This window comes from Silurus meridionalis, chromosome 14 (assembly GCF_014805685.1).
Source record: "Silurus meridionalis isolate SWU-2019-XX chromosome 14, ASM1480568v1, whole genome shotgun sequence".
Taxonomy (NCBI): Eukaryota; Metazoa; Chordata; class Actinopteri; order Siluriformes; family Siluridae; genus Silurus; species Silurus meridionalis.
The window spans coordinates 15,583,029-15,609,042 of NC_060897.1; the positions used below are offsets into that span (position 1 = coordinate 15,583,029).

Sequence of the window (26,014 nt, forward strand, 5' to 3'; positions counted from 1 at the left end):
CAACCCCAGCAAAATAGAACTGCTGGTCATCCTAGGTGATTCATCTCCAGGTCAAGATCTCCAAATAACACTTCATGACTCTCTGCTCTCCCCTTCAGCCACTGCTCGTAACCTTGGGGTAACTATGGACAATGAACTGTCCTTCTTCCCACATGTCGCTCGTTCTTGTCGATTTCTTCTCTATAAAATCCTAAGGATTTGACCATTTCTGTCCATACAGGCTACCCAGGTGCTTGTTCAGTCTCTTGTCATTTCAAGACTTGACTACTGCAACTCTCTGCTGGCATGTCTTCCCCTGAATGCTATTCGTCCACTGCAAATGATCCAAAACGCAGCTGCACGACTTGTGTTCAATCAGCCCAAGTTCTCCCACACCACCCCACTGCTGCGCTTCCTTCACTGGCTTCCAGTAGCTGCACGTATCAGATTCAAAACACTGATGCTTGCTTACAAGGCCAAAAATGGACCAGCACCATCTTACCTCAGTGACCTTATCACATCTCGCACTGCACCACGCTGTCTGAGATCCTCCAGCACTGCTCGACTGGTACCACCTTCTCTCAGAATGAGAGGTAAGTACGCTTCAAGGCTCTTCTCTGTTCTGGCACAGAGGTGGTGGAATGAACTTCCCCTAGATGTCCGTACAGCAGAGTCCCTGACTATCTTCAAGCGACGACTGAAGACCTACCTCTTCCTGAAACATTTAAATTAGCCCTTCCAAGTTTGTAGAATTCAAGGGTTATATTTATATTAAGTTTGTAATCTTGCGTACCAGTGTTGATTTATTCATTACTAGAGACTCAAAGCACTTTTGCGCGTCGCTCTGGATAAGGGCGTCTGCTAAATGGCGCAAATGTAAAATGTAAATGTAAAATGCCTCTGGGTAAAATTATACATAAACATGGTATTGGCTTCTATTGCTATGCTGATGATACACAGTTTTATGTGTGAGCAAAACCAGATGAGAGAGATCAGCTTAAAAATGTTGGTGAGTGTGTAAAAGACATTAAACAGTGGATGCTTGATAACTTTCTGCTGCTCAACTGGGATAAGACGGAAGTACTGTACTCTTACTAGGACCAAAGACCTTGGTGTGATTATTGACTCTAGTCTGTCCTTTGAGGCTCAAGTGAATAACATTACCAGAATAACCTTCTTTCACCTTAGACATATTGCTGAAATTAGAAATATGATGTCATTACAGGATGCAAAAAAAGCAAGAGTCCTTACCATGAGCACATCACCCATTTTAATCAGTCTACACTGGCTCCCCATTAAATCTCGGATAGATCATAAAATACTACTACTGACATATAAAGCATTTATTGGTCTCACCACAGTATCTGAGTGAACTTCTGTACCATTATAATCCCCCACGCCTACTAAGATAAAAAAGTGCAGGCTATTTGTAGGTACCATAGATAATGAATACTACAGGAGGGGGCAAATCTTTCACTTACAAAGTCCATCAGTTATAGAACAGCCTTCCAATTAATGTTCGGGACACAGACACAGTCTCAGTGTTCAAGTCTAAGCAGAATAGCATATTTATTTAGTCAAGGCTTATAAGTAGATTTTTCTTAGTTACAGTAGCAGATCTGGAGGGATCATGGATATAGAGTGTTTAGCGAACTGGGATATTTGTATGCTGTCATCCCCTCACTCTCACACTTTTACTCAGGTTTGTTAACAGTGGTCTGGTGGGCCGTCTCTTATCCCAGAGATCCCTCGTCTGTGTTACCTTCTGGCTTTCCCTTTTAGTTGTGCTGCTAGAGCGAGTCTTGCCAGAGTCCCAAACTGCACAGTGTCCTTAACTTTTAAGCAACACTAAGAATACTTATTAATTCATATCTTTCTCTCCATGTAACCCCTCTTCTCTCTCTCTCTCTCTCTCTCTCTCTCTCTCTCTCTCAGTCGAGTTAAACATTCTCCTGAGGTACCAGTGTTCCTGCCCTTCTCCTCTCCTAGGATCTGCCCTCTTCATCCAGGCCTGCCTGTGGATGAGGTTCTCTTTGATTGGAGGGCACTGTGTTGCAGCTGTTTTACTTCTACTGTCTGGGGATCCATGAAATTATGGAGAAACATAGGAGCTTTGAGGATGGATATGGACTTAATGTCAACAGTCTTCTACTCTGACTCAGGACTACAGATTGAATTTGATCACCATCTGTGCACACCTCACCATCATTTAGCTGTAAAAAAAATGGACCTTGGGTGCCACCCAGATGAGGATTGGTTTCCTCTTGAGTCTGGTTCCATCTCAGAGTTTATCCTTGACACACCAGTTTGCTCATTATGGACAAACTTACAATTATAAAAAAAGGACAATCTTATTTATTTTTTAATATACTATTCAAATTAAAATAAATTGAATTGAATATTAAGCTTATTTCCTAAGTGAAACCATCAACAGCTATTTCATAAATCACCTTAATACATGAACAAAACATCATGTATGTGTGTGTGTGTTTGTGTTTTTTTTTTAATGGCAGTCAGCCTACTGTACATGTCTTTTGAATAGGATGAAATTGGAGTAGGTGAAAAAAAAATCTGACAACTGCATAAAACCAAAGGCATAATGTATTATAAAAATTACTCAGCATGAAATAAAAGGATAGGCTCACCCAAACTGGGCAGTTTGGTCTTTTACCAGTATACAATTGTCCAGTTTTGGTGAGACTGTGTAGTTTCTGCTCACCTTGATTGTAAAGACTCCATATATGTGAACTATGTGAACAGCCATGACGACATTTAGTATAACCACATGACTGAAAGCATGATATGGCTTTTTTTTTATGTCAGTTACATTAGTTATAAGCAAAGAAAGTGATATTTCCAACACAATAAGATCAAATGTGTATGCACCCCTTAGGTCTTTAAATTACTGACCAGTCTCACCTAAAATTATTCTTTGTTAGAGCATGTTACTATGGGAACACTGCTCATTTGAATATTTTATTTCCATGGGATTTCCATTTCTTGTTCAAAAGGTTTTTGTGTGTGTTTCACTTTAATAGACAATTTTTATTTTAAAATTTATTTTCAGAATTTTGGAATTCTGGAATAATCCCACCCTTTGGAGACATTGCTGAGCAATCATTACATCTTTAGTGCATCTTATCCTTGCCATGGGATTCACTTAATCTCTCTTGCCTTATCATGGGTCGCCTTTCTCTCCAAAAAATGAGGCGAAATGAGGGAAAGAAGAGACAGACAGAAAAAAAAAACGAGAGTTGTCTGCTGGAAAGGATGCTGTCAGGTGATCCTCAAAGTCCAGCCTTTCACCCCATTTAAGTTCAAGCTTCAAGTCCATGCTGTTGCAATTTGCATTTTGCTAGGAAATCCACATTCTACATTTACAGCAGCCCCTGAATGCTCAGAGAAACACACATAATGCCTAATTGTAATAGGACAATGCCACAAATCAACATACATTGTGTGCTGGTTCCCCTACCTCCTCTCTGTCCAAAACTAACATTCAATTCAATTCAAATCAATTTTATTTGCATAGCATTTTGCACATTGTTCCAAACCAGCTTTACATAAATACCTGGTCCTTTGCTGTCACGTTTTGGTCCGAGTTTATCTTATTGAAGTAAATACTCACTACATCGACTGTACTATACATCTGTATTACAAAACTACATCTCACCATTTGTGTGCAATTCAAACATCCAGAGACACAGGGCTTTTTTATTTTATAACGCACTTGTATAGCACCACCTTGTGGTAACAGGAAATAAATACACAAAGTATTATTTATTATTTATTCTAATTGTTGCCTGCTATAAATGTTTCATCGCATCGAATGTTAGTATTGTTTAACTTTCCATTATTCCAACTTTTTCTTGAAATTAAGGTAAAACATTCAGATTTAATTGAGAGCAATTCCTTCTGTCTGACCTTTCTGTGTTGGCAAAACTAAAGGTATACCCACTTTTGACTTGACACAGACATTAAGCTGACAATAGAGACGTCTTCCAAGCTAAAAAAAACCAACAAAACTTCAGAACATTTTATCCATTACACAAGTTTATTTCTTTTGATGTGTGGTGCTCGCCATATCTGTGAACTTCCTACTATAGTATTACTGCATTTGAATAATTCTCTTTGCAGCTAGAACTGCTGCAACATTGTTTTTGTGTCATTTGCTAATAATCATTGTGCTCTCTGGATCTCTGAGCCATATGGCGGGGCAGAGAGGAGCAGAAAACACAGCCTGAAACTTGCAGCAGAGCTTGACCTTAAAGTCAGACACCATGTAAAATGACAGACACCCTCGGTCATAGTCCAACAACACACCAATCTTCCCAGGGGGCTTCTGGGAGATCAGGTTCATCTCCTGGTTATGAGAGCTAAAGAATCCAGTGCTGCAGTGTTTGGGGATATTTTTATCCTTTTGCATAGTTGTTACAGTACTTTTGTTTTCCTCTGCTAACTCTAAATCTTTCTCATCTTCTTCTGCCATCTCCACTAGCGCTTGATTTCCATCTCTTTCGCGCTTGTCCTGTAGAAGAACTTCCTGGCCCTTATCTTTTTTAAGAAATGCTGCAGATTTGCAATTCTTTGATTCTAATTTCGGCATCTTGAGTTTTACAGCACCTTTTTTGGCCGGTGACTTTGGTAATATTGCTTCTTCATTTGTTGTTCCTTCTATAAGGATAACCATCTGCTCATCATCCTTGTCTTCCCTGTTGTTCTGCCACCTGACACACCATGAGCTGCTGTCTTGACCCAAGCACTGGTAAGGGTCTTTGTTTTTATACGTCACACCCACGGCCCAGTTGCAATCTTCATCATCCTGTGGTGGCTGAATCTCCCAGTAGTGCTGCCCTATGGTGAACTCTTCAGAGCACAGCACCCTAAAGCCTATCTCTTTGTTTACCTGGTAGTCTTTCCAGGTCAGAAGACCACTGGGCTCTACTGTAACAGCCAGGTTATCCTCAGAGAAAAGCATCGAGGCACTCGCAGTCACTGGATCAAAGGTCAATCTGCTGGAATCTATATTCCAAAAAAGAGGGTATAGCATGATCAATTATATCCTGTGAAAGTTTGAAAAAATTTACCCACTGAAATAGGGGTATACTGTATATTTAGAAATATTTAAGTAATCCGTATGTAAAAACAATCTTTTCCAGAAACTCAATAATCAATCTGGTATATGTTTGGAGTTTTATGCTCATACATTCCCTTTTCAGTCATTACCATTGAGCTTTAACATCAGATTTAAATCATAGTTATTGTACCCCCATATTCAAACCTACATTTAAGAAGGTTGGAGCGCCGTTTGCTTTGGCCGAAGACAAATCTGAAGTCACCTGATGCCAAATCTGTAAACAAACAAACAAAAAACTACAACCAGTGATCCACTTAGTAAAATAAACAGTACAGCACTATCTAGACCAGGGGTGTCCAACTCATTTTAGCAGATTTATAAAGTTAATGTATGTGTACAGATACACTCACTATTCACTTTAATAGGTACACTTGCTTATTTATTTACAATGCATTCGGAAAGTATTCAGACCACCCCTGACTTTTTTCAATTTTGATTGTAGTATCAGGCTGCAACATATTCACATAATTTTTTTTCTTTTTTCTACACTATACCCCATAATCAAAGTGAAAACAGAATTCTAGAAATGTCTGCAACATAAAATAAAAAAAACATAATTGAAGGGAGACTGAATACTTTCTGAATGCACTGTACAGAAGTTCTCCGTTCAGCCCTTCATATGGCAGCAGTGTAATGCAAAAATCACACAGATTACAGGTCAAGAGCTTCAGTTACTGCTCACACTAAAACCAAAAAAAAAAGGGAAAAAGTAAAATTTTTAAATGTGGTGATTATTGGTGCCTGATGATGGACTGGATTGGGTATTTGAGCAACTGCTGATCTTATTGGATTTTTATACACAAGAGTCTCAATAGTAGAGATGCTTAAACTAGTTGGCCCATGCTGACCTTTGATTTGGCCTTTCATGTTATATACTGTAGGTGAATTTTATTTAGATTTATGCTGCGAAAACTTTGGCAGTAGCTACCTCTGTGAGCTGACTTTCAGTCTAATGAATTTGAACAAGTGTAAAATGAGAAGCACTTAGTGACTCTCACCTTTGTCAGTCAGCTACAGTTCAATTGGAAAACCTTCTGAAAAATCAGGACCAGCTTCATGACTGGTGCTTAAACATTACTTAGGATAACCGTATTAGGCATTTAACTGTAGTATACTACAAATAGACAGGAGAGGAACCGGACAAGATCTTTGTTTGTTGTAGCCTACTCACTTCAAGGGTTAATGTGTTGTGTGTTCTGAGATGCTTTTCTGCTTCCCACAGATGTAAAGTGTAATTATTTTGAGTCACTGTAGAATTCCTGTTAAACGTGCAGCCCCTTAACCAATTCCAATTTTGCTAGTGGCAAAGTCAATGACCCATTGATAATTGGCCAATTTTGTCCCCTAGAGAACAAACATAGCCAAATGTTTTTTAAGAATATTTTAATTGTAAATTCCTGTCTGACAATCTGCAACTGTTTAAGACCCTACAGCTGTCGTACCTTTCTCTTGTATTTCTTCTCTTCTCTGCAGCATGGTGCTGAGATTAGTTTCCAGACTATAGTTAAGTTGGCGAAGATCCGATTTCATCCTCTCTACAGCTTGTCCATCCAGCTGAATGTCCTGCAGCTGACCAACCTCTGGAGGTAGTAGTGGTAAAGGCTATAAGGGGAAATAATTTTGTACAGATTTTTAATTTTGGGGTTCTGGAGCTCATAACATATACTGTTGTCACATACTAACCAGGAGAAAATTGAAGTAGGAATCATTGTTTATGTACTCATCAATCTTATCCTTGATCAGTGAAATGGAATGCATGTGATCATCCAACCGTTTCTTCTGCTGTCCTAATTTTTGGAGAGCTCCCTCTTTCTCTGCTTCTATGAAGGATATGGCTCTGTTTTGGGCATGGTTAATGGTGTTTATCAGCTCTTCAAAACAGAGCTGTACATCTTCAATCATACTTTCTGAAGCACCCTGAGGATAACAATTATGTTGAACATTTATAAATAAATATAAACTACTGAAATGACTCATAGCAATTGGCATTATAAGTGATTAAAGATTTACATAAGTATTTTTAGGACAACCTCTGCATTTTGTACAGATACGACCACACTTAGGCTAAAGTATGTCTTTGAGATGTACAAGGGTTTATCCTTGATCATTCCCAATTTTTGAGGTGTTAAAACCCATAATTGATAATGTACATTTAATTTAGATTAGATACGTCAGCAAAGCCTTAGTCCTGAGTCCCAGTTAGTATGTGTGAATATAATGACTATAACTATATGGTGCAAGTGTTCTCTAACAGCCTTTTTACATCATTTGGCAGATGCCTTTATCCAGAGTGACTTTCAGCTATTTAATTTATACAACAGACTATTGGAGGTTAAGGGTTAAGGGGCCTTGCTTAAGGGCCCAGTGGTAAGCTTGGTAGTGGACTTGACCTCACGATCTTACAATTAGACATCCAGTATTTAACCACTGAGCTACAGTAATTCCCTACCACTTTTCCTATCTGATGTAGATCTAAACCAGACTTAAATACTGCCGACATTTGAAGAGCCTTTCAAGAACTTTTTCCCAACTTTTAAAGAAAATTAAGAAAATAATTATAAATACTGTCATCATACCCACTATGATCTTACCATTATACCCTCTGACATAGTATTCAAGGCTTCTAAGAGTTCACTAGTAGCATCCTCTCTGTCCTGTGCTTCCGTTGCCACTGGCTCAATTGCAGCCTGAATGAAGGGGATATAAAAGTTGTAAAGAACAAATAATGCACAATTCAAGAATGTAAAATGTATTAAAATGTATCTTGCAAATGCAAGTAACCAGAATTCATGGAATCTTTATATATATAAAAAAATATGTTTTTATGTAAATTCCCTTTCATTTCACTATAGGACATCCCAGCACGGTTTGCAAATTAATGCTGTTGGGTTTTTGAATGCATTTATCGTATTTACTGTCTTTGATACAACCTAACAATTCTAAAATAACCAACAAGGTAAAAAAAATTATACCAAAATATAAACAAGTAGCAGCCTACTTTAAAACACTGTGATCCTGTTTCTAAAGTGGTTACTAAGGATTCTGTAAATGCACCGCATGCTCATGTTGAAGGTTTGAGGCATTATATTCGAGTGCTTGACTGAATTTTTTTTGTCTCAATGTCTAAACCTAAACCAGATGCTCCTATATAGTACCTGGTACTTAAGCCAAATTCTAAATCGTTTGGTTCATCAACACCACTTATGCTCACCTTCCATTCTGTCCTCATTACTTCCACAGAGCGCGTGTTGCATTTGTGGTGTTTTGCTGTACACTGCCAACAAATGGCAGCCCCATGGTTCATGCAGAACACTTCAAGCACTTTGTTATGCCTCTTACACAGCAGATCCTGGATGTCAGACACGGGTGTACAAAGGCAGTGTTTAGCAAGTGCCTGGCTATTCTTATGGGGTATTGCATGAACAGTGCAAAAGTTAGCCAAGCATGTCACACAGGTCTTAACTGCAGACAGCTCCCTTCCCTCCTCACAGATGTCACAGCTGATCGATTTCTCCTCTGGAACTGAAAAATCCTTAGACTCTGTCCACACCTTCTTAACATGCTCCATGATTGCACTGAGAACGGTGTTGGTCTTCAGATCCGGCTTTGAGGGGAGCTTTGTGCGACAGTGGGGGCAGTAAACAGTTAAATTGGTCCATTTCCAGTGTTCCCTGATGCACCTCATGCAAAAGTTGTGTCCGCATGGTGTAGTCACAGGATTGCTTAGGAGCGTCTGGCAGATGGAGCACAGTAGCTCATCCTCTGGGAGAAGCAGTGGAATGACAGACAGCTTGGTGGCCATCTCTGTTTAAAATATAAAAAACAAGCTTGTATGTAATTCAGGCTAATTATCAATTATCCTGTAGAAAGTCATTATAATTTTTCAGTAGTACACATGAAAATCCCCATAAGTTCCAACGCCTTTAAAAAGATAACATCTACTGTGACTTTGATTAGAACTAGGCATAGCTCACCAACAAATAGCAAATAGTACAGGAGATTTCCAGGTGATTGCTTAGTGAAATTTCACAGAGGAGCAGGTGTAGTTGACACCAAAGTCTCCAGAAAAAGTGAATAATCAGCAACAACTTGAGATAAACTTAAAATAATGGTATCTCTGCTTCAAAGTGAAGGTGGCAGCAGGAGACACAGTAAGCCAGGGAGTTGGATGGGTTGTAGAACTTTCGCCTAGCTAAAAGAAATAAAGAATATACTTAAAACTAATCAAAGCCTAGGCAGCTTACTAAAACCATGAAAGTAATGAATTTAAAAACATATTTAAGAACACTAAAAGCTTATGGAGAATACTAAAAATGCTAACAAAATTACAATATAGTATAATCTATAAAATAAGGTAAAGAGCAAAGTACTCACGCATGATCAAATTGCACGGGGCAAGTACTGTTCAAGGGTCAGGGAAACAGAGAGTGAAGTGAAAATAAGGAAGTAAGAAACAGTGGTATACGTCTCAAATTCTTTTGGTCGCACCCTCAATCTTGAAGATAATGGTAATCGGAATGACCGGGCAAACTTAATGACTCATGGGGGAGGAACATTCGAATGTTAATGGTAATTAGGATACTTGGGGGAAGACCCAAATTCAGGGAGTTTTCTAAGATAATGGTAACTAGGGAGGGCACAGTTTTGGGGAGTTTGTGAAAAAGTGTGTGAATGTGTGTCCATGGTAAGATGAAATGAGATAGTCACGATTACATTTATAATTTTTAATTCTTTTCCCTCTAACATTCAATTCAACAACACAATTCATTTAATCAAATAAAATTCACTTATCAGCAAATCCCTTCAGTTTCCCCACTTTACTTATCAATTTACACAATATTTAATTCATATTTACATTATATATATCATTTATTATATTCACTATATATAAACCGGGTTACCAACGACCGCCACAGGTATGAGTAGCCCAATTTCCACCTGTACCCTGTTGGCTAACCATACCTGTGGCGGTCGTTGGTAACCCGGCCTCGACCGATCCAGTATGAATTTCTGATTTTTGATCTGTATATTTGATTTGGCACATGTTTTCGCTGGATGCCCTTCCTAAAGCAACCTTCCCCATTTATCTAAGAGTGCACTGGCTTGTGCAACCCTAATGGCTGGTTTATATATAGTGGAGACACAGTAGCTGAAGAAGGAGAGGAGAAAGAAGACTACAGAGAGCTGGGAAAGGACAATTGTAGAGAAGTGGAGGTTGGGGTTGGTACTTCAAATGTTGGTACTGTTTACTATGACTGGTAAAGGGAGAGAGGTAGCTGATATGATGGAGATGAGAAAGGTAGACGTGAATGTTTAGGAGACCAAGTGGAAAGGGAGTATGCCCAGGAACATTGGAGGTGGCTTTAAACTGTTCTATCATGGTGTGGATGGAAAGAGAAATGGTAAAGTGGTGATTCTGATGGAAGAGATTAGTAAGAGTGTAGAGGAGGTGAAGAAAGTTTATGATAGAGTGATGAACGTGAAGCTGGAAGTTGAAGGGTTGATGATAAATGTTATCCGTGCCTGTGCTCCACAAGTGGGTTGTGAGATGGAGGAGAAAGAAACATTCTGGAGTAAATTAGATGAAGTGGTAGAGTGTGAACCTAGGAATGAACAATTGGTGATTGGGGCATGTCAGTGAAGGGAACATAGGTGATGAGGAGGTGATGCATAGGTATGGCCTTAATGAGAGGAATTTGGAATGGCAGATGGTGGTAGATTTTGTTAAAGAATGAAAATGGAAGTGGTGAACACTTATTTTCAGAAGAGGGGGTGGGGTGGGGGGTCATAGGGTGACGTATAAGAGTGGAGGAAGGCGCACACAGGTGGACCGTGTTCTATGTGGGAGATGAAACCTGAAGGATATTGGAGACTGTAAGGTGTTGGGAGGGGACAGATAGTGGTCTGTAGGATGGTTTAGGAGGTGAAGAAGAAGAGGAGGAGAGTGAGGACTGAAAGAAGAATAAGATGTTGGAAACTGAAGAAGGAAGACTGTAGTGTGAGGTTCAGGGAAGAGGTCAGGCAGGGGCTTGGTGATGGTGAAGAGGTGCTGGATGATTGGGCAACTACTGCAGAAGTGATAAGGGAGGCAGATAGAGAAAAAAAGACAAAGAGACGTGGTGGTGGAATGAGGAAGTGCAGGAGAGCATGAGGAGAAAGAGGTTGGCGAAACAGAATTGGGATCAACAGAGTTATGAGAAAAGTAGGCAGGAGTACAAGGAGATGCGGCAGTAGGTGAAGAGGGATGTGGCAAAAGCAAAGGAAAAGGCATATAAGGAGCTGTATGAGAAGTTGGACACTAATAAAGGAAAAAAAGGATTTATACTGATTGGCCAGGCAGAGAGACCAAGCTGGAAAGGATGTGCTGCAAGTTAGAGCAATAAAGGATGGAGATGGAAATGTGTTGACTAGTGAGGAGAGTGTGTTGAGAAGATGGAGGGAGTATTTTAAGCAGCTGATGAACAAGGAAAATGAGATAGAGAGAAGTTTGGATGGTGTGGAGATGGTGAAGCAGGAAGTGGACAGAATTAGTAAGAAGGAAGTGAGAGCAGTGATTAAGAGGGTGAAGAGTGGAAAGTTGGTTAGACCAGATGACATACCGGTAGAAGCATGGAGATGTTTAGGAGAAATGGCAGTGATTGTTCAACAAGATATTGGATCTTTAAGAATAAGGGAGATGTGCAGACCCGCAGTAACTACAGGGGAATAAAGTTGATCAGTCACACCATGAAGTTATGGGAAAGAGTAGTGGAAGCCAGGCTGTGAGAAGAGGTGACCATCTGTGAGCAACAATATCGTTTCATGCTGAGGAAGAGCACCACAGATGCATTATTTGCTTTGAGAATGTTGATGGAGAAGTATAGAGAAGGTCAGAAGGAGTTGCTTTGTGTGTTTGTGGATTTAGAGAAAGTGTATGACAGCGTGCTGAGAGAGGAGTTGTGGTACTGTATGAGGAAGTCAGGTGTGTCAGAGAAGTATGCGAGGGTGGTGCAGGACATGTATGAGGACAGTGTGACAGCAGTAAAGTGTGTAGTAGGAATGACAGACTGGTTCAAGGTAAAGGCTGGACTGCATCAAGGATAGGCTCGGAGCCCTTTCCTGTTTGCAGTGGTGATGGACAAGTTGACAGACGAGGTCAGACAGGAGTCTCCCTGGACTATGATGTTTGCGGATGATATAGTAATTTGTGGTGAGAGTAGGGAGCAGGTTGTGAAGAGCCAGGAGAGACAGACTACATGTGTATGAATGAGAGGGAGGGCAGTGGAGTGTTGCGGTTGCAGGGAGAAGAGGTGGAAGAGGTGGAGGAGTTCAGGTACCTGGGATCAACAGTGCAAATTAATGGAGAGTGTGTTAGAGAAGTGAAGAAAAGAATGCAGGCAGGGTGGAGTGGGTGGAGAAGAGTGGCAGGAGTGATTTGTGATAGAAGAGTATCTGCGAGAGTGAAAGTGAAAGTTTATAGGACTGTGGTGAGACCTGCAATGTTGTATGGTTTAGAGGCAGTGGCATTGAGTAAAAGACTCAAATGAAAAAAAAAAGGGAGTGACAACGATGGACAGAATTAGAAATGGGTTTATTAGAGGGACAGCGCATGTAGAACGTTTTTGAGACAAGGTGAGAGAGGCGAGATTGAGAAGATTTGAACATGTGCAGAGGAGGGACATGGGGTATATCGGTAGGAGAATGCTGAGGATGGAGCTGCCGGGAAGGAGGAAAAGACAAAGGCCAAGGAGGAGGTTCATGGATGTGATGAGGGAAGACATGCAGGTAGTTGTTTAGAAAGAGGCAGATGTAAAGGACAGGGGGTATGTCAGATTATCCAATGTGGTGACCCCTAATGGGAGGAGCCGAAGAAGTATAAGTATATATATATATATATATATATATATATATATATATATATATATATATATATATATATATATATATATAGTTTATTATATTCAATATATATAGTGAATCTTTACTTTCAAATAATTAGCAATAATTGAATTGATTTATTTTATTAATTAAAATTGATTATGTACATCAATTAATATTTTTTGCTAAATAGTTTTTTGGGATGTAGGCAAGGAACACCACTTGTGTATGTACATAAAGCTTTATTAAAACTAATATTTCTTTTCTGCAAATTTAGAGCAGCTTGCATTTTTTGAGAAAAGGAAACCAGGAAATGACTTCTTCACTAGAAACCCATTCAGGGTGTTTTCCTGCATCACATTCCCTGTATATTTACTGGACTGACTGATAATGGCATTCAGTATCCTGATGGATAGTATTAGAGCTTTTCGATGTCTCTTCATATTGTATTTTGTATTATATCTTGTAAATCAATTATCCAAGTGACTAAGATTTTAAAAAAATCTTGTTTCTAGAGTCAAGATTTGCATTGATTCAAATTCAAATTTTATTCCACTTTACACTGAATATACTACTACCCTTTCCCAAACCCAGTGACCCCATATTTCATTTTCCATCACTTCCTAACATGCCAAACGCAGCAAACGCTATAAAAAGGTACATACAAGGTAGTGAGCAACACCCCTTAGAAATCTCACCCCAAGAAGCTTGCAAAAATGTTACATCCACAATGATCACACAGTACAGCCTTTAATTTTTTTTATGAAATATTAAGAATACTTAATAATCCTTGTTTCTGTTTCTCTATTGTCCCCTCCCCTCCTCTCTCCCTCTCCCTCTCTCTCTCTCTGTACCAGTGACCAGTCATCCTTGTCCTGTTCTTCTTTTCGGATCTGTCTGACCCATCCTGACCTCACCTCTGGATGGATTTCTTTTCAGTTGGAGAAATGCAGCCCTGAGGATGGTTCCACATACTGTAAACAGCATAAGGCGCCATGAAGATACTGAGCATCTCAAGAAGTTTGGTTTTGTACTGTAATTAATATAAACAGTCTACTTCAATGGCTTAGGACCGAACTTTGCATGATCACTGAACAGTACACCTCAACCATGATAGAAAAATGAATGGACATCTGGTGCCACCCAGATAATTACTGGTTCCCTTTTTTGGGTTCCTCATACCATCTCAGGTTTTTTCGTGCTACTGTCACCACTTGCTTGCTCATTAGGTCTAAACGTATACCCTTTTCATTTCGATAAAGCTGCTTATGGTACAATGTCCATTGCTACAAGCGCTACACAAACAAAACTGAATTGAAGAGGTAGAGATAGAAGATCTCCAGTACTGATCAGCAATAAGAGTGAAACATAAACCAAGACAAACAAACGTCGCAGCAGACCGATCATCTGCTCATTTGATCCCTCACCTTTGTTTGCTTATAGATCTGTTTACAGTGCAGGAGAAACTCCAGGCTACTCAGGTCCTCCTCAGGTAGCAGGGCTTATCAAGAGCTCTAGGTCCTGAACTCGTGAGACTCTTGACACGCCCATTTCCTATGAAACGAAACTTCAGGCGTCCTGAAAAACAATCGCTTGCACTGAAACGAAAGCGCCTCTTACTCTGCTTGGTGAATCAGCAGATGAACGCAGCAAGACGATCGCGCTTGAACCCAGATCATTGGGACACCCGGTCTTCATCCCCGACAGCGATCCACCAGTAGAGGTAAGCGACGGTGCGTTGGAGCGTCTCGCTGCGTGCTCATGGTTTTATTTGTTCCCGGAAGTACTTAGCAAAATGATGGCTAAGAGGGACGAAGAGGAGCAGCTACACACTGTACGGCTATGGCATCTTTACCTGCACCCCAGTGAAATAATGTCAGCTCGCAAGCAAGCCGTACAAACCCTTTACCGAGCTGATCAGAGAAGACAGAAAGTGCAAGCCAGCCTACTGTCACTGCCATGGCGTTTGACAGGCGTTGTGGGTTTTTTTTGTTTTTGTTTTTTCCGGGTGCTTATGTTGAACTCTCAGCTCTAATGAAATAAGCTGCATGTTGCTTCAAGCATGCTATACTAACAAATATCCAGGCTAATGTAGTAATTGTGCTGACATTTATATTGTGTGAGATAAATTGGACACCATTGTAACCTGTATATTACATGTGAAATGAAGGCATGACGGTGTACTAAAGCAAAACTAAAATGGCCTCAGTGTGCTTACATGGTAGTTCAAGCCAAGAAGTATGGCACATACCTCATTGAAAACGAACACAATGAAGGAAATGTGATTAAATAGTGTGAAAGTATAAAGTTTAAACCTGGAAAAGTGGTGTAAGAAGAACAAGGTTTTGGAGAGAAAGTCAGACTTTGCTATTGCGCTGCAAGTAAAGGCAAAGGTGTGGGATCTACTTGAGGATGTTGATGGCTGTAAATGGAAATTCAAGGAAGTGAAGGTCATCAAAGTGATATTTTATGAAAATCCGTTGCTGACGCTTTGAAGAATGATCGTTGTTTTTAATCCACGAAGAACGTTTTAAGCCTTTCTATGTTCTCAGGCTTTTGCATGTTGATGCAGCTTTCAAATTATTCCACAGGGTTTGGAGAGGTTTCAGAACTATAGAACGAGCCATTCAACAACCGTGTTTTACTTGTTTCGAAAGCATGTATGCCACATGTTTGTGAAAGCTCTCAGAATTCTGCCAGAGGCAATCTGTAGTTATCCTGGTACTTTCTTGATTCTGTGATGCCATTCATTTTCTAAAGGGCCCCTGATCCACCAGTCATAAATCTAACAATTGATTTTTATACCACTAATAAGCATAATGCTTTTTATTCAGCTGCTGTATTTTGTTAGAAATATAGAGGAAAGCACATGAGGAACGAAGAGGGCCTGTGGCAGGCTACATCAGTGTGTGTCATCACAGCTGACTTTATTTTGACAGAAGAAATCTACTATATTCAGAGACAGTGCTAGGCATTAAACTGCCACAAAGACTAAAAGCTACAACACAAAAGTTTACACATACCATTTCACAACTCCCATAAAACAGGAAAGAATTATGAGTCATTAGAGAGTCGACATACACACGAATGGACATAAAACATTAGTAAATGGTCACATAGTCAGAGGCAGATCTGTAAAAGTAGAAAATCCCTTCATATCATTTCCCCAAAAAAATGTCTGAAATTCATCTCTGAACATTTTATTTAGAAAACTTTAATAATTTCACAATTCTAAGCATGTAACCTTTGGACTCTCTTTATCCCTTCCGCATCGTTCTTACTGTCTTGTGAGACAGTGTGCTCATGTTTCAAGTTCTTGAAAAAAGTCCAACTATTGCAGTGATTTTGTCATGGCCCTAATTGTGCTTATTAGTTTCCGTTAGTCAGAATGAAAACCTGCACCCACCCTGGGTCTTTCTGGATATGATTAGATACCAATGACTGAAGTGTCCGCAACAAAGATCCTGAAAACTGAGAGCAGTGAGCTATGAGGAAACATTTCTCTGGTGATTGGAGTGGTTTCCTTTTCCAGAGAAACATACCAATTCACAGGGCTTGAATGATTTTAGTGAAATCAGCACTGAATAACAAAAATCTAATGCTGAAGCCTTCACAATAATCAGATCTAAAGCCAGCTGAACATCTCTGGAAGATGATATATATATATATAATATATATTTATATTATATTATATTATAGAGTGATATTGCATATTGGAGTGTTAAAACAGCATTCTACACCACTATGAAAACATAATTATTAAGGAAATATTCTGTATAAATGGTGCTTCATTCATTTCAAACAGTTTCAGAGACTTTAAGAATTTATACATTAAAGCCTGAAGATGTAATGCTCTGTGTATATCCCTGGTTTTACACATAAGACATTTTTATTTTAGGATGGAGTGCCCAAAATGCGAATATGTTGCTGTGGAGGAGACTGCAAAGTTCTGCAGTCAGTGTGGATCTCAACTGATAACACCACTGTCAGAGAAAAACGAAGGTAGATACACAGACACACATTTTTCTCTAACAAATAGACCACCAATTCCAAAAGAGTAAAACAAAAATAAACAAAAAAAGAATGAAATGATTTATAAATTTCACACCTACCGTAATTTCACCCAAATATAAGCCGCACCCACTGAATTTGACAAAGATTTGTATTTTGAACATAAATAAACCGCACCTGTCTATAAGCCGCAGGTGTCTACACTGAAACTAATGAACTTTACACAGGCTTTAATGAAAGACAGTGTCTGTTACACAGTGTAACTGGTGAAATATGTTGTTGCTCCTTTAAGAGCAGAGCGGCATTTTGGGAATAGCCTTTTTCCGGTATAACTGCATGTGTGCAAGACCGAGGAATATGTCCTTATAATTTTCTGATGCTCATTTCTAAGTATCTTTGACTAACCTGTAACGCTGTTGCCAAGAAAAATAAAAAAGCACGAGTTTTGGAAATGTGTCTGTGCTTCTATGATTTCTGTTGCAACTGGAGTTAGCGAGCTCTCCCATGACCCAGGCTCAACGCGTTAGCTCAGAACACAGGTAAAGTGTGTTTTTTCATGCCCGGTTGTTTTCAGCATGATGAATGATTCGCATTTCCTGTTGACAGTCCGAGTGAGAGGCAGGTCAAACGTCAGAGGAACATCATCCATATTTATGATGTGCTGCGGCCCGATTCAGTGGGAGCGCATCTGATTTAATACAAAGAATTTCATTGGTCTAATGTTATTTGGCTCAGTTTATTGTCTTGAAGTTTGTGAAACTGGGAAAAACCCAGGAAAAATCCATAAAAAAGCCGCTTACCGCTTACATTAGTGGCTTATAGTCCGGAAAATACAGTATTGTTTTTTTTAAATAGAACTTAAGTGGTATTTTTTTTAATCGAAGAAATCTCTTCTTTAAACATTCAACAACAGTACATATGTTTGGAAACGAGAAGACCGGGTTGCTAGAGTTTTTGGAGAGGAACGTTGTCCCATTAGTGTCTGATACAAGATTTTAACTGCTCAACAGTTCTGGGTCTTTTTTGTCATTTATTTTTTTTTGTCGTGCCAAATGTTTTCAGTTGGAGAAAGGTCTGGATTGCAGGCAGGTCTGTTCAGCACTTGGCCTCTCCTTCTATAAAGCCATGCTGTTGTAATAGAGGCAGTATGAGGTTTAGCATTGTCTTGCTGAAATATTCCAGGCCTTCCCTGAAAAAGATGTAGTCTGGATGGAAGCATGTGTTGCTCTAAAATTTGTATATACATTTTAACATTGATGGAGTCTTTCCAGATGTGATGGCAGCCCATTTCATAAGCACTATTGCACCACCATACCATCAGAGATTCAGGCTTTTTAACTGATCACTGATAACAAAATGGCCCATTTTTTTCCGGAGGATGGTTTCCAAAAACAATAAAACAATTTGGATTTGTCTGACAACAGAACACTTCTCTCTTGAATCAGTCAATTTAAAATGAGCATTGGCACAGAGAAGACATGTGGTATTCTGTTACTGATTTGCTGGGACCATCAAATTCAAAATTACCTTATTTAATGCTTAAACATTTGTAAACATTTGTTATGCCTTTTTATGTTCTATTTGAAATAAAATAAGGGTTTATGAGATTTGTGATTCATTGCATTTTGTTTTTATCTACAATTTACAAAGTTACCACTTTTGAAATTGAGATTGTAGTTTCTGTTGTGGGATTATTTTCTATTACATGATCTGTTATTAGAATCATAATTTTAATAATTTACGGTAAATTTAATGTGATTTCTGAAAGTCTCTGTTTATCCATGATGCTCTTAATTTTCTTGGATTAATTATGTTTTTCTCCGATCTTAACCTTGAGCATTATCCCTAGATGGTGTAGAATGTGAGCTTTGCATACACACAATTAGAATGATTTACAACATTGTGAAATAGAGCATTTAAAAATATTTTATAAAGTGCTATATTTAAATCTGGTCAGCCACTTGATCTTAGACTTTATCATTTTATCAGGCATTTTATCTGACAAACCACCACACGAGTCTACACAGCCTGCAGTCAATCCACAGACAACCAATGCAGAAATGGAGACAAAAACTAATGACGACTCTTCAGTCCTGGACATTAATCTAACAGCTGGATCTCCTAAAAGGCCAAATGATAACAGCCCGAATGTCAAAAAAAAGGTACTAAGACATGTTCCACAGTGGGCGTCTTTAAAAAAATATATTTTTATTGTATTTATTAGAGTGAATGTCAAATATGTCCATGTTTTTTTTTAAATCCTTCAATGAAATGCTTTCAAAATCTATTTATTTTAATCTTCCAGCGAAAGAAGAAGAAGAAGAAGAAAAGGAAAGGATCAGAAAAAGAGGGGGGTCCTATATCACTGACATCAGATCTCTCTGACATCTCGCTGGCTGATAAAGACATAGGGATGACACCAGAGGAAGCCATGTCTTCTGACAGTGAGGAATCAGTGTGTCCTATGGATGAGACTCCTGATTTAAACACCAACATATCTTCTCAGGCTGAAAGTCAGACCAATATGTCTTCTGGATCATCCCTCATTGGACTTGAGGGACTGCCTGAGGCAGATGTTAAGAAGAACTTGGCTTCAGAAGAACAGGGAAACAAGGGTTGTCCTGAACCACATTTATCAGCTTCAGAAACACAGGAAAACACAGAAAAGACGGATGATCAAATAAAAGTCAGTAATGAAGGCCAGAAAGATAAAACAACCAAGACACAAAGCAAGAAAGATGAATATAACAAGGCACAAAGAGAGAACAGTGAATCTACCAAGACTCAAAGCAAGAAAGAGGAAGCTACTAAGACACAAAGCCAGAAAAATGAATCTAAGACACAAAATCAGACCGACAAATCCAGCAAGACACAAAGCCAGAAAACTGAATCTACGACACAAAATCAGACCGACAAATCCAGCAAGACACAAAGCCAGAAAACTGAATCTACGACACAAAATCAGACCGACAAATCCAGCAAGACACAAAGCCAGAAAACTGAATCTATGACACAAAATCAGAAAGATAAATCGAACAAGGCACAAAGTGAGAAAAATGCACCTAAAAATACACAAAGTCAAAAGAATCCATTTAGCAAGGAACAAAAACAGAATGATCCATCTAGCAAGAAGCAAATCAAGAATGATGCATCTAATGAGACACAACCCATTCTGGATCAGAATGCCAATGTTGACGAGTCTTCAAAAGCCATGACTGGCCTAAACCAGAAAGAAAATAAATCTTCTGGAATGGTATTTGGGTCACAGAGCAAAACTGAGGTAATGCTCTGATCCTGCTTCATATCAGCTAGTACATTTAGTATGACATATGGTTCGAAATGTACATTTTCAAACCATATATTTTCGAACAAATGTAATTAAAGCTGTTTCTTTTCATGTTTAGATGAACAGTCGAGGGTCCAGTGTTGATCCACAGAAGGAACATAATCAGCCTCTGCAGTCTTCTCACGGGAAAGGAGATAAGTCTAAAAAGGAAAACAAAAGTGAAGAAGCAGATAGAAAAGATGCTCCTCCAGAGAGGTATTTAGAATTTGGCTTGAAAATATAATAGGAGTTGCATTCATAGCCGGCAATTAAAGTTATAAAATTGTGTCTCAAATTTACGTGGGGAAAGTTATGCATATCCAGACTCAACTTTCATAGCTGTTTTTGTAGTTTTTATAGTTGTTGTCATTGCCAGACTTGCCCTGTGTAGCAGTTTCAAGATGGGGCTTAAGCACCATCTCTAATGTCTGTGCAGGAGGCATGTTATAATTAACTGATTGTGTAAAATGTATATATTTTATTTATATTTTTTATTTTGGGTTCATTGTATAGTTGTACCGCCCAAAGTATACAGTTCCCTCCAAAAGTATTGGAACAGTAAGGACAACTCTTTTTTTTTTTTTTTTTTGATTATTATTATTATTATTATTATTTTTTTTTTTTTTTACATTTGGGACTGAGAACAAAAGATGAATACAAGATGAAAGCTCATATGTCAGCTTTCATTTCCTTATATTTACATCTATCTGTGTTAAACACTGTGGCACCCTTTTGTTTAAAACTAAACTTTTTTTTAACATATCAAAAATATTAAAATTTGATTGACAGGTGTTGATAGGTTCTTTTTAGATTTATTGTTTATATAATTAATAATTTTGGGCCAGAGAACTGGATTTTGTCTGTGAAGGCTATATTTGTGACCAGAGAGTTGTCCATGGGTGGAATAAAAAAGCCATTCTGAAGCTGAGAAAAGAGGGAAACTCAATCAGAGACATTGCAGAAGAAACCAGTGATGTACTAACAATCAGGCATAGAACAGGTCAGGCCAAGGAAAACAAAAGCAGTTAATAAAAGGAAAGAGATATGAAGAAAAACCAACAAGACAATGACCTAAAATACACTGCCAATACAATAAAGGACTTCATCAGTGGGATGCATTTCAAAACAAGCATCAATGAATAGAGTTGAGCAACAAGCCTGGAAAAGAAGAATGCAACTGTTGTCAGTGGGTCACTGGCTTGATGCAGTTATTCCAAGCAAAGGGATATGCACCCCAAAATTGCATTATTAACTTATAATTAATATAAATTATGTTTACTTTAGGACTATTTGACACTTTTGCAGACCTAAAATAGGGTGATCTTCCTGATGGTTCCATATTATCAATTATTTAAAACATTTACATGTAAATATCTGAAAATACTGATACTATATTCTGAAATTCTGATTTGTTGTGTTATATTTATCATTTGGTCTCAAACATAAATGTCTTTAGTGTATAGGTAAAACTAAAGTATTTTGCCCAATTTGCCTGTTAAATAGTTTAACTGTACTGGTTATTTCAAGCGGTCAGGTGTTGGTGTTACAATTAGTACCGCTTTAGACAAAACCAGAAAAAACTGGACTCAAGTTCAATGTCAGAATTGTGTGCAACTGATATGTTTTTTTTAAAGTAGATTCCAACCTATGACCATAACTTTCATGTATTGTTCTGATTAGCATTAGTGCAGCTCACTGACTAATACTAACTACCTAATCAACATTTTCTAATCATTTCTTCTTCTTTTAAATTGCAGGATTCCCACCTCAACTCAGCAGCTTACCTCTAGTGAAAGACTTACCATCTACTTTCATGCTGTCTTGTCAAAAGATTTTAAGTTTGACCAACGTGAAGACAAAATATATATAAGGGCTGGCTGTCATATCAGTGACTGGGATACAAATCTGGTTGAGTTGTTTGTGACACGGTAAATCTGATTTTCTTTCTATTGACCTGCTGTTATTATCTTAGATCAAAGCCTCTTTATTTCTAGCTGCTATGGGACAATGTCCATTTTTAAAAGCGCTATACAAATAAAAGTCAATTAAAATTAATAGTTTCCATTTGTATAGTAATAAGGAAATAATTTACTTATGATTTTTAGGGATCTTGGAGAGCATGGATTACTTGTACAAGGGACACTGGTGTCCACAAAGTATAAAGCAGGAGCTGTGTCTATACCCTACAAGTATGTGGTGTACAAGACAAAAAAGGAGAAATATGAGTATGAGTATATCTACAAACTGGATTCGAATGAAACCACAAACAGATGTCTTTTTGTTAAATCACATCAGCTTAATGTCGAGGGTAAGTAGAATATTCCATGAGCCACTATACCTGCCAAACTGGTGTATACTACACTAAAGTAGCTAGTAGGGCTAGTCTTGATGCTTCTAATGTAACTATGTAAATAAGACTACTGAGAAATTATCAAAGACGTTTTAGAGATGACCAGTCTGTATGCATTATAAACAGAACAATATTTCCTCATCCTTTATTTTAATGTATTATTATAATATACAGTACAGTGCATTCAGAAAGTATTCAGTGTTTTTTTTTTCCACATTTTGTTGTTACACCATAATGACAACGTGAAAGAGGTTTGTTTAAAATCTACGCAAATGTATTAAAAATAAAAAAAATCACAAGTACAGTGGTACCTCGACATACGAGTGCCCTAACATACGAGTTTTTTGAGATACGAGCGGTCACTCGGTCGATTTTTTTTTGCTTTGATACGCGAGCAAAAACTTGAGATAGGAGCTTGAGACGCCGCTGCTAGATGGCGAATCAAAGCCAGAAAGCGAAGATTGTGACGAAAATTAAGATAAGCAAAGAAGAAAAAGTAAAAATGTTAAAGTTTAGGGATACGTAGTGTGCAGGAGTGATAGTAAAAACGAGTTTTCCCTCCGCCTCCGCTTATCGCCTCCACCAATAATTTTTTTATTTTTAACAAATTTACAAAGATTTCAAGCAAACTTCTTTCACATTGTCATTATGGCGTATTGTTTGTAGAATTTTGAGGAAAATAATGAATTTGATCAATTTGAGAATAAAGGCTGTCACCTAAATTGTGAAAAAACTGAAGCACTGTGAATAGTCTCAGGATGTACTGTAATATACAATCAAGCTCTTTCTCAAACATTGTAATTAGAATGGCTATCATGCAGCTTTATTTAAAACACATACAAATTGTATCATAACCATCTGGTTGATTCACACTGCACAGAACTACCTGTGATATCTTTTAAGAATGCCAGAAAAGTTTTTAGATGCATATCTGGTATGAATTTGGACACATGAGAATGCCTTCAATCTACCATCTAAAGCTTTATCCAATGTCTATCCATCTAAAGACAAAGTCCACAGTTGATTATATGATGTCACAAATGGGTACTATTTTTTATTTGAATGTGATCTTGTATGCATGTCTGTTAATGTATTTGCACAATATTTGATAGGCAGAATGGACTTACTATCTGCAAAGTTTTTTACTGGGTGGTTAATAGAGCTTGGAAGGTTTGAACTAGTCCCAGTAACTATTTAATTGCCACCATAATGTTCTTTTTTTTATTTAATAGTTACAGCAGTCTATTTGTTTACATTTATGCACATCACACTCTGGTCAACATTTGGATCTGGTCTGCTTTCTATCTGCATTACAGGAGAGTGGCATCAATATGACGACATAATCTGTGCAGAACCATCTAAGAGTGTACTTAAAAGATTCAGGGATGCTTTCAGTTCCATATGGCCTGAACAGAGGAAAAGTGTGATTAAAGGAAGAGAGATTGCAGGGAGAATTATGCTTGAGATGATCTTTGATTTTCTCAGAAGCTGGAATGACATCAATCTCAAAAACTTTGTTACTCAGCTAAATCAGTTCTATCAGCTCTACGGAAATCCATCTGTTTATGAAAAAACACAGCAAAAGTGGATTGCTCTGGATTACACTGAAAAGGATGTAAGTATTATTGATGTAATGTGGAGATTACCTCTGAGTAGATTATTTCTTTGATTGAATAATATGATTTGATACTGTTGTTCTGCTTTTTGCTAGGTAAGCAACCTCATTAAGAACTTTATGGTTGAACATGTCATCCCAGAACTGCAGAAAGATGGTGCTTCAAAAAAAAGTGACTACATTAAGGAACCTCTGAAGCCTGCTCTCATTATGCTGTATTTGTGGAATCAGTATGACCTTAAGCTAGATCAGGGGGAACGTAATCGTCTTTGCTCTGCCCTGTGCCTGCCAAATCTGCCAAAAGATGAGTTTCTCCCCTTATGGTCCAACATCAAAGAGTCGTTTTCTAGCCTAAAAAAGTGAGTACACTGTAAGTCTTTTTTTTTTTTTATCACAGATTAAATCAGATTATATCAGGTATAAATTGTATGGATTTTAATTATCAGTATTTAGTTATCTCAAGTGTTTAAAATATTTTTTACAAAATCATGTCTCCTATATTTCTTTGGGGCTGGTCAACAACTTTGTATTGTCTTGATATGAATAAATTAATAATCAACTAGATTATAACAGGTAATTAACGGGTATCTATTGTTACCTTTTTTTAAAAGGAAGAAATTTTTACATAACCAGTTCTTTAAATTTGAGTTAAATACCCTTAAATTTTAATTTAACATTTAAACCATATGTGTCAAACTAAAGGCCCGCGGGCCACATCTGGCCTGACGGTAAATTATATACGGCCTGCAAGATCATTTTATATAAATCTATTATTATTGTTATTAATGGCCCAGCGATATGAAGCGCTGATAACACACAAACTACAGATCCCATAATGCAGCGTTTCAGCTGCATTGCCAAACACTAGGCCACCTGGGAACATTCCAGTGTCAATCAAGTCAAGCTTCTGTTGATGTATTTAACCCTATTGTAAAGTTATTGCGAAGCCCCCACAATGGTAAAGAAAAAAGTTGATTCTGAAAACAGAGCCTTTCAAAACTTTTTGGAGGCTGAGTAAATTTTTTTTGTGACACTGCCGGTAAACCTGTGTGTCTTATTTGTGAAGCTACTGTGGCTGTAATTAAGGAATTTAATCTAAGACGGCACTACAAGACAAAAAATCAGGAGAAGCTGAAAAGCCTGAATGCAGAGCAGAAGATACAGAAAGTAGTATAGTTAAAGAAGAATCTGCAGGCGTTTTTCACCAGAGCAAAATCGCAAAGTGAAGCTGCTGTGGAAGTTTTATTGTGGCAGAGGAGAAATCAGAGCCAAATCAGCCCTGCAGTTTACTAAAGGAAGAGTTTCTGAAGAGTTGCATGATGAAGGTGTGCGATGTCTTGAGTTTGACAGGAGATATTTTTAAGGAGAGCAACATATTTTAAGTTATTTAAAGTTTAATTTCATATTTTTTTTAACTGGCATAAGAGCAAAAAAATCGAATTGTTTTGATTTGTTGTTATTTTAACGTTTACTTAAAAGCACAATTTTTATAGATTTTGTAAAATTTTGACAGGATATATTTTTATGGAGAGCAAAATATTTTAAGTTATTTAAAGTTTAAGTTGGATTATTCTGGTATAATATTCCTGTCTTTTTTTTAATTTATATTTATGTTCAAAAAACATTGTTTTGGTGTGTTCAATAAATCTTTGTCCTGTTCACTGTCTAGTGTAACTCAGCTTTATTTGGAGAAGTCAACTGTATTATTTTCAGTAGTTTTTCTAATAATTTCTTCTTCTG

General features: G+C 37.9%; 2 protein-coding genes across 7 annotated transcripts in view; one reads left to right on the forward strand and one right to left on the reverse strand.

Moving 5' to 3' along the window:
- Positions 1–4,014: 4,014 nt before the first annotated feature.
- LOC124397256 (E3 ubiquitin/ISG15 ligase TRIM25-like) lies at positions 4,015–14,537 on the reverse strand. Of its 3 annotated transcripts, none has more exons than XM_046866784.1 (7): positions 14,401–14,537; positions 8,328–8,920; positions 7,708–7,803; positions 6,800–7,033; positions 6,559–6,718; positions 5,265–5,330; positions 4,015–5,001 (listed from the first exon to the last, which is right to left on the reverse strand). In XM_046866784.1, exons 2-7 carry the CDS (start codon positions 8,916–8,918, stop codon positions 4,145–4,147), a joined length of 2,004 nt encoding a protein of 667 aa, XP_046722740.1. In that variant the 5' UTR covers positions 8,919–8,920; positions 14,401–14,537; the 3' UTR covers positions 4,015–4,144. The 3 variants fall into 3 exon arrangements, with proteins under 3 accessions (XP_046722740.1, XP_046722739.1, XP_046722741.1); XM_046866783.1 differs by lacking the exon at positions 14,401–14,537 and adding an exon at positions 9,491–9,533; XM_046866785.1 differs by lacking the exon at positions 14,401–14,537 and adding an exon at positions 9,091–9,384.
- A 26-nt stretch (positions 14,538–14,563) lies between these two features.
- Positions 14,564–26,014, forward strand: part of rnf213a (ring finger protein 213a) — a 48,872-nt gene continuing 37,421 nt past the window's right edge. The window contains exons 1-10 of one of the 4 annotated variants that reach the window (XM_046866781.1): positions 14,564–14,696; positions 16,872–16,975; positions 18,974–19,146; positions 19,290–19,830; positions 19,888–20,264; positions 20,389–20,525; positions 22,067–22,237; positions 22,415–22,617; positions 23,976–24,274; positions 24,371–24,633. In XM_046866781.1, coding sequence (XP_046722737.1) covers positions 16,873–16,975; positions 18,974–19,146; positions 19,290–19,830; positions 19,888–20,264; positions 20,389–20,525; positions 22,067–22,237; positions 22,415–22,617; positions 23,976–24,274; positions 24,371–24,633 — 2,267 coding nt within the window. In that variant the 5' untranslated portion in view covers positions 14,564–14,696; position 16,872. Of the gene's footprint in view, positions 14,697–16,871; positions 16,976–18,973; positions 19,147–19,287; positions 20,265–20,388; positions 20,526–22,066; positions 22,238–22,414; positions 22,618–23,975; positions 24,275–24,370; positions 24,634–26,014 lie in introns of those variants that run through there. The other 3 variants (XM_046866778.1, XM_046866782.1, XM_046866780.1) reach the window with 3 other exon arrangements.

Coding starts and splice junctions, on each gene's coding strand:
- LOC124397256 (XM_046866783.1), bottom strand. Junction 7,804..8,327: donor TAATGAGGACAGAATGGAAG/GTGAGCATAAGT, acceptor CCCTTCATTCAG/GCTGCAATTGAGCCAGTGGC. Junction 5,331..6,558: donor AGAAGAAATACAAGAGAAAG/GTACGACAGCTG, acceptor GTTTGTTTACAG/ATTTGGCATCAGGTGACTTC.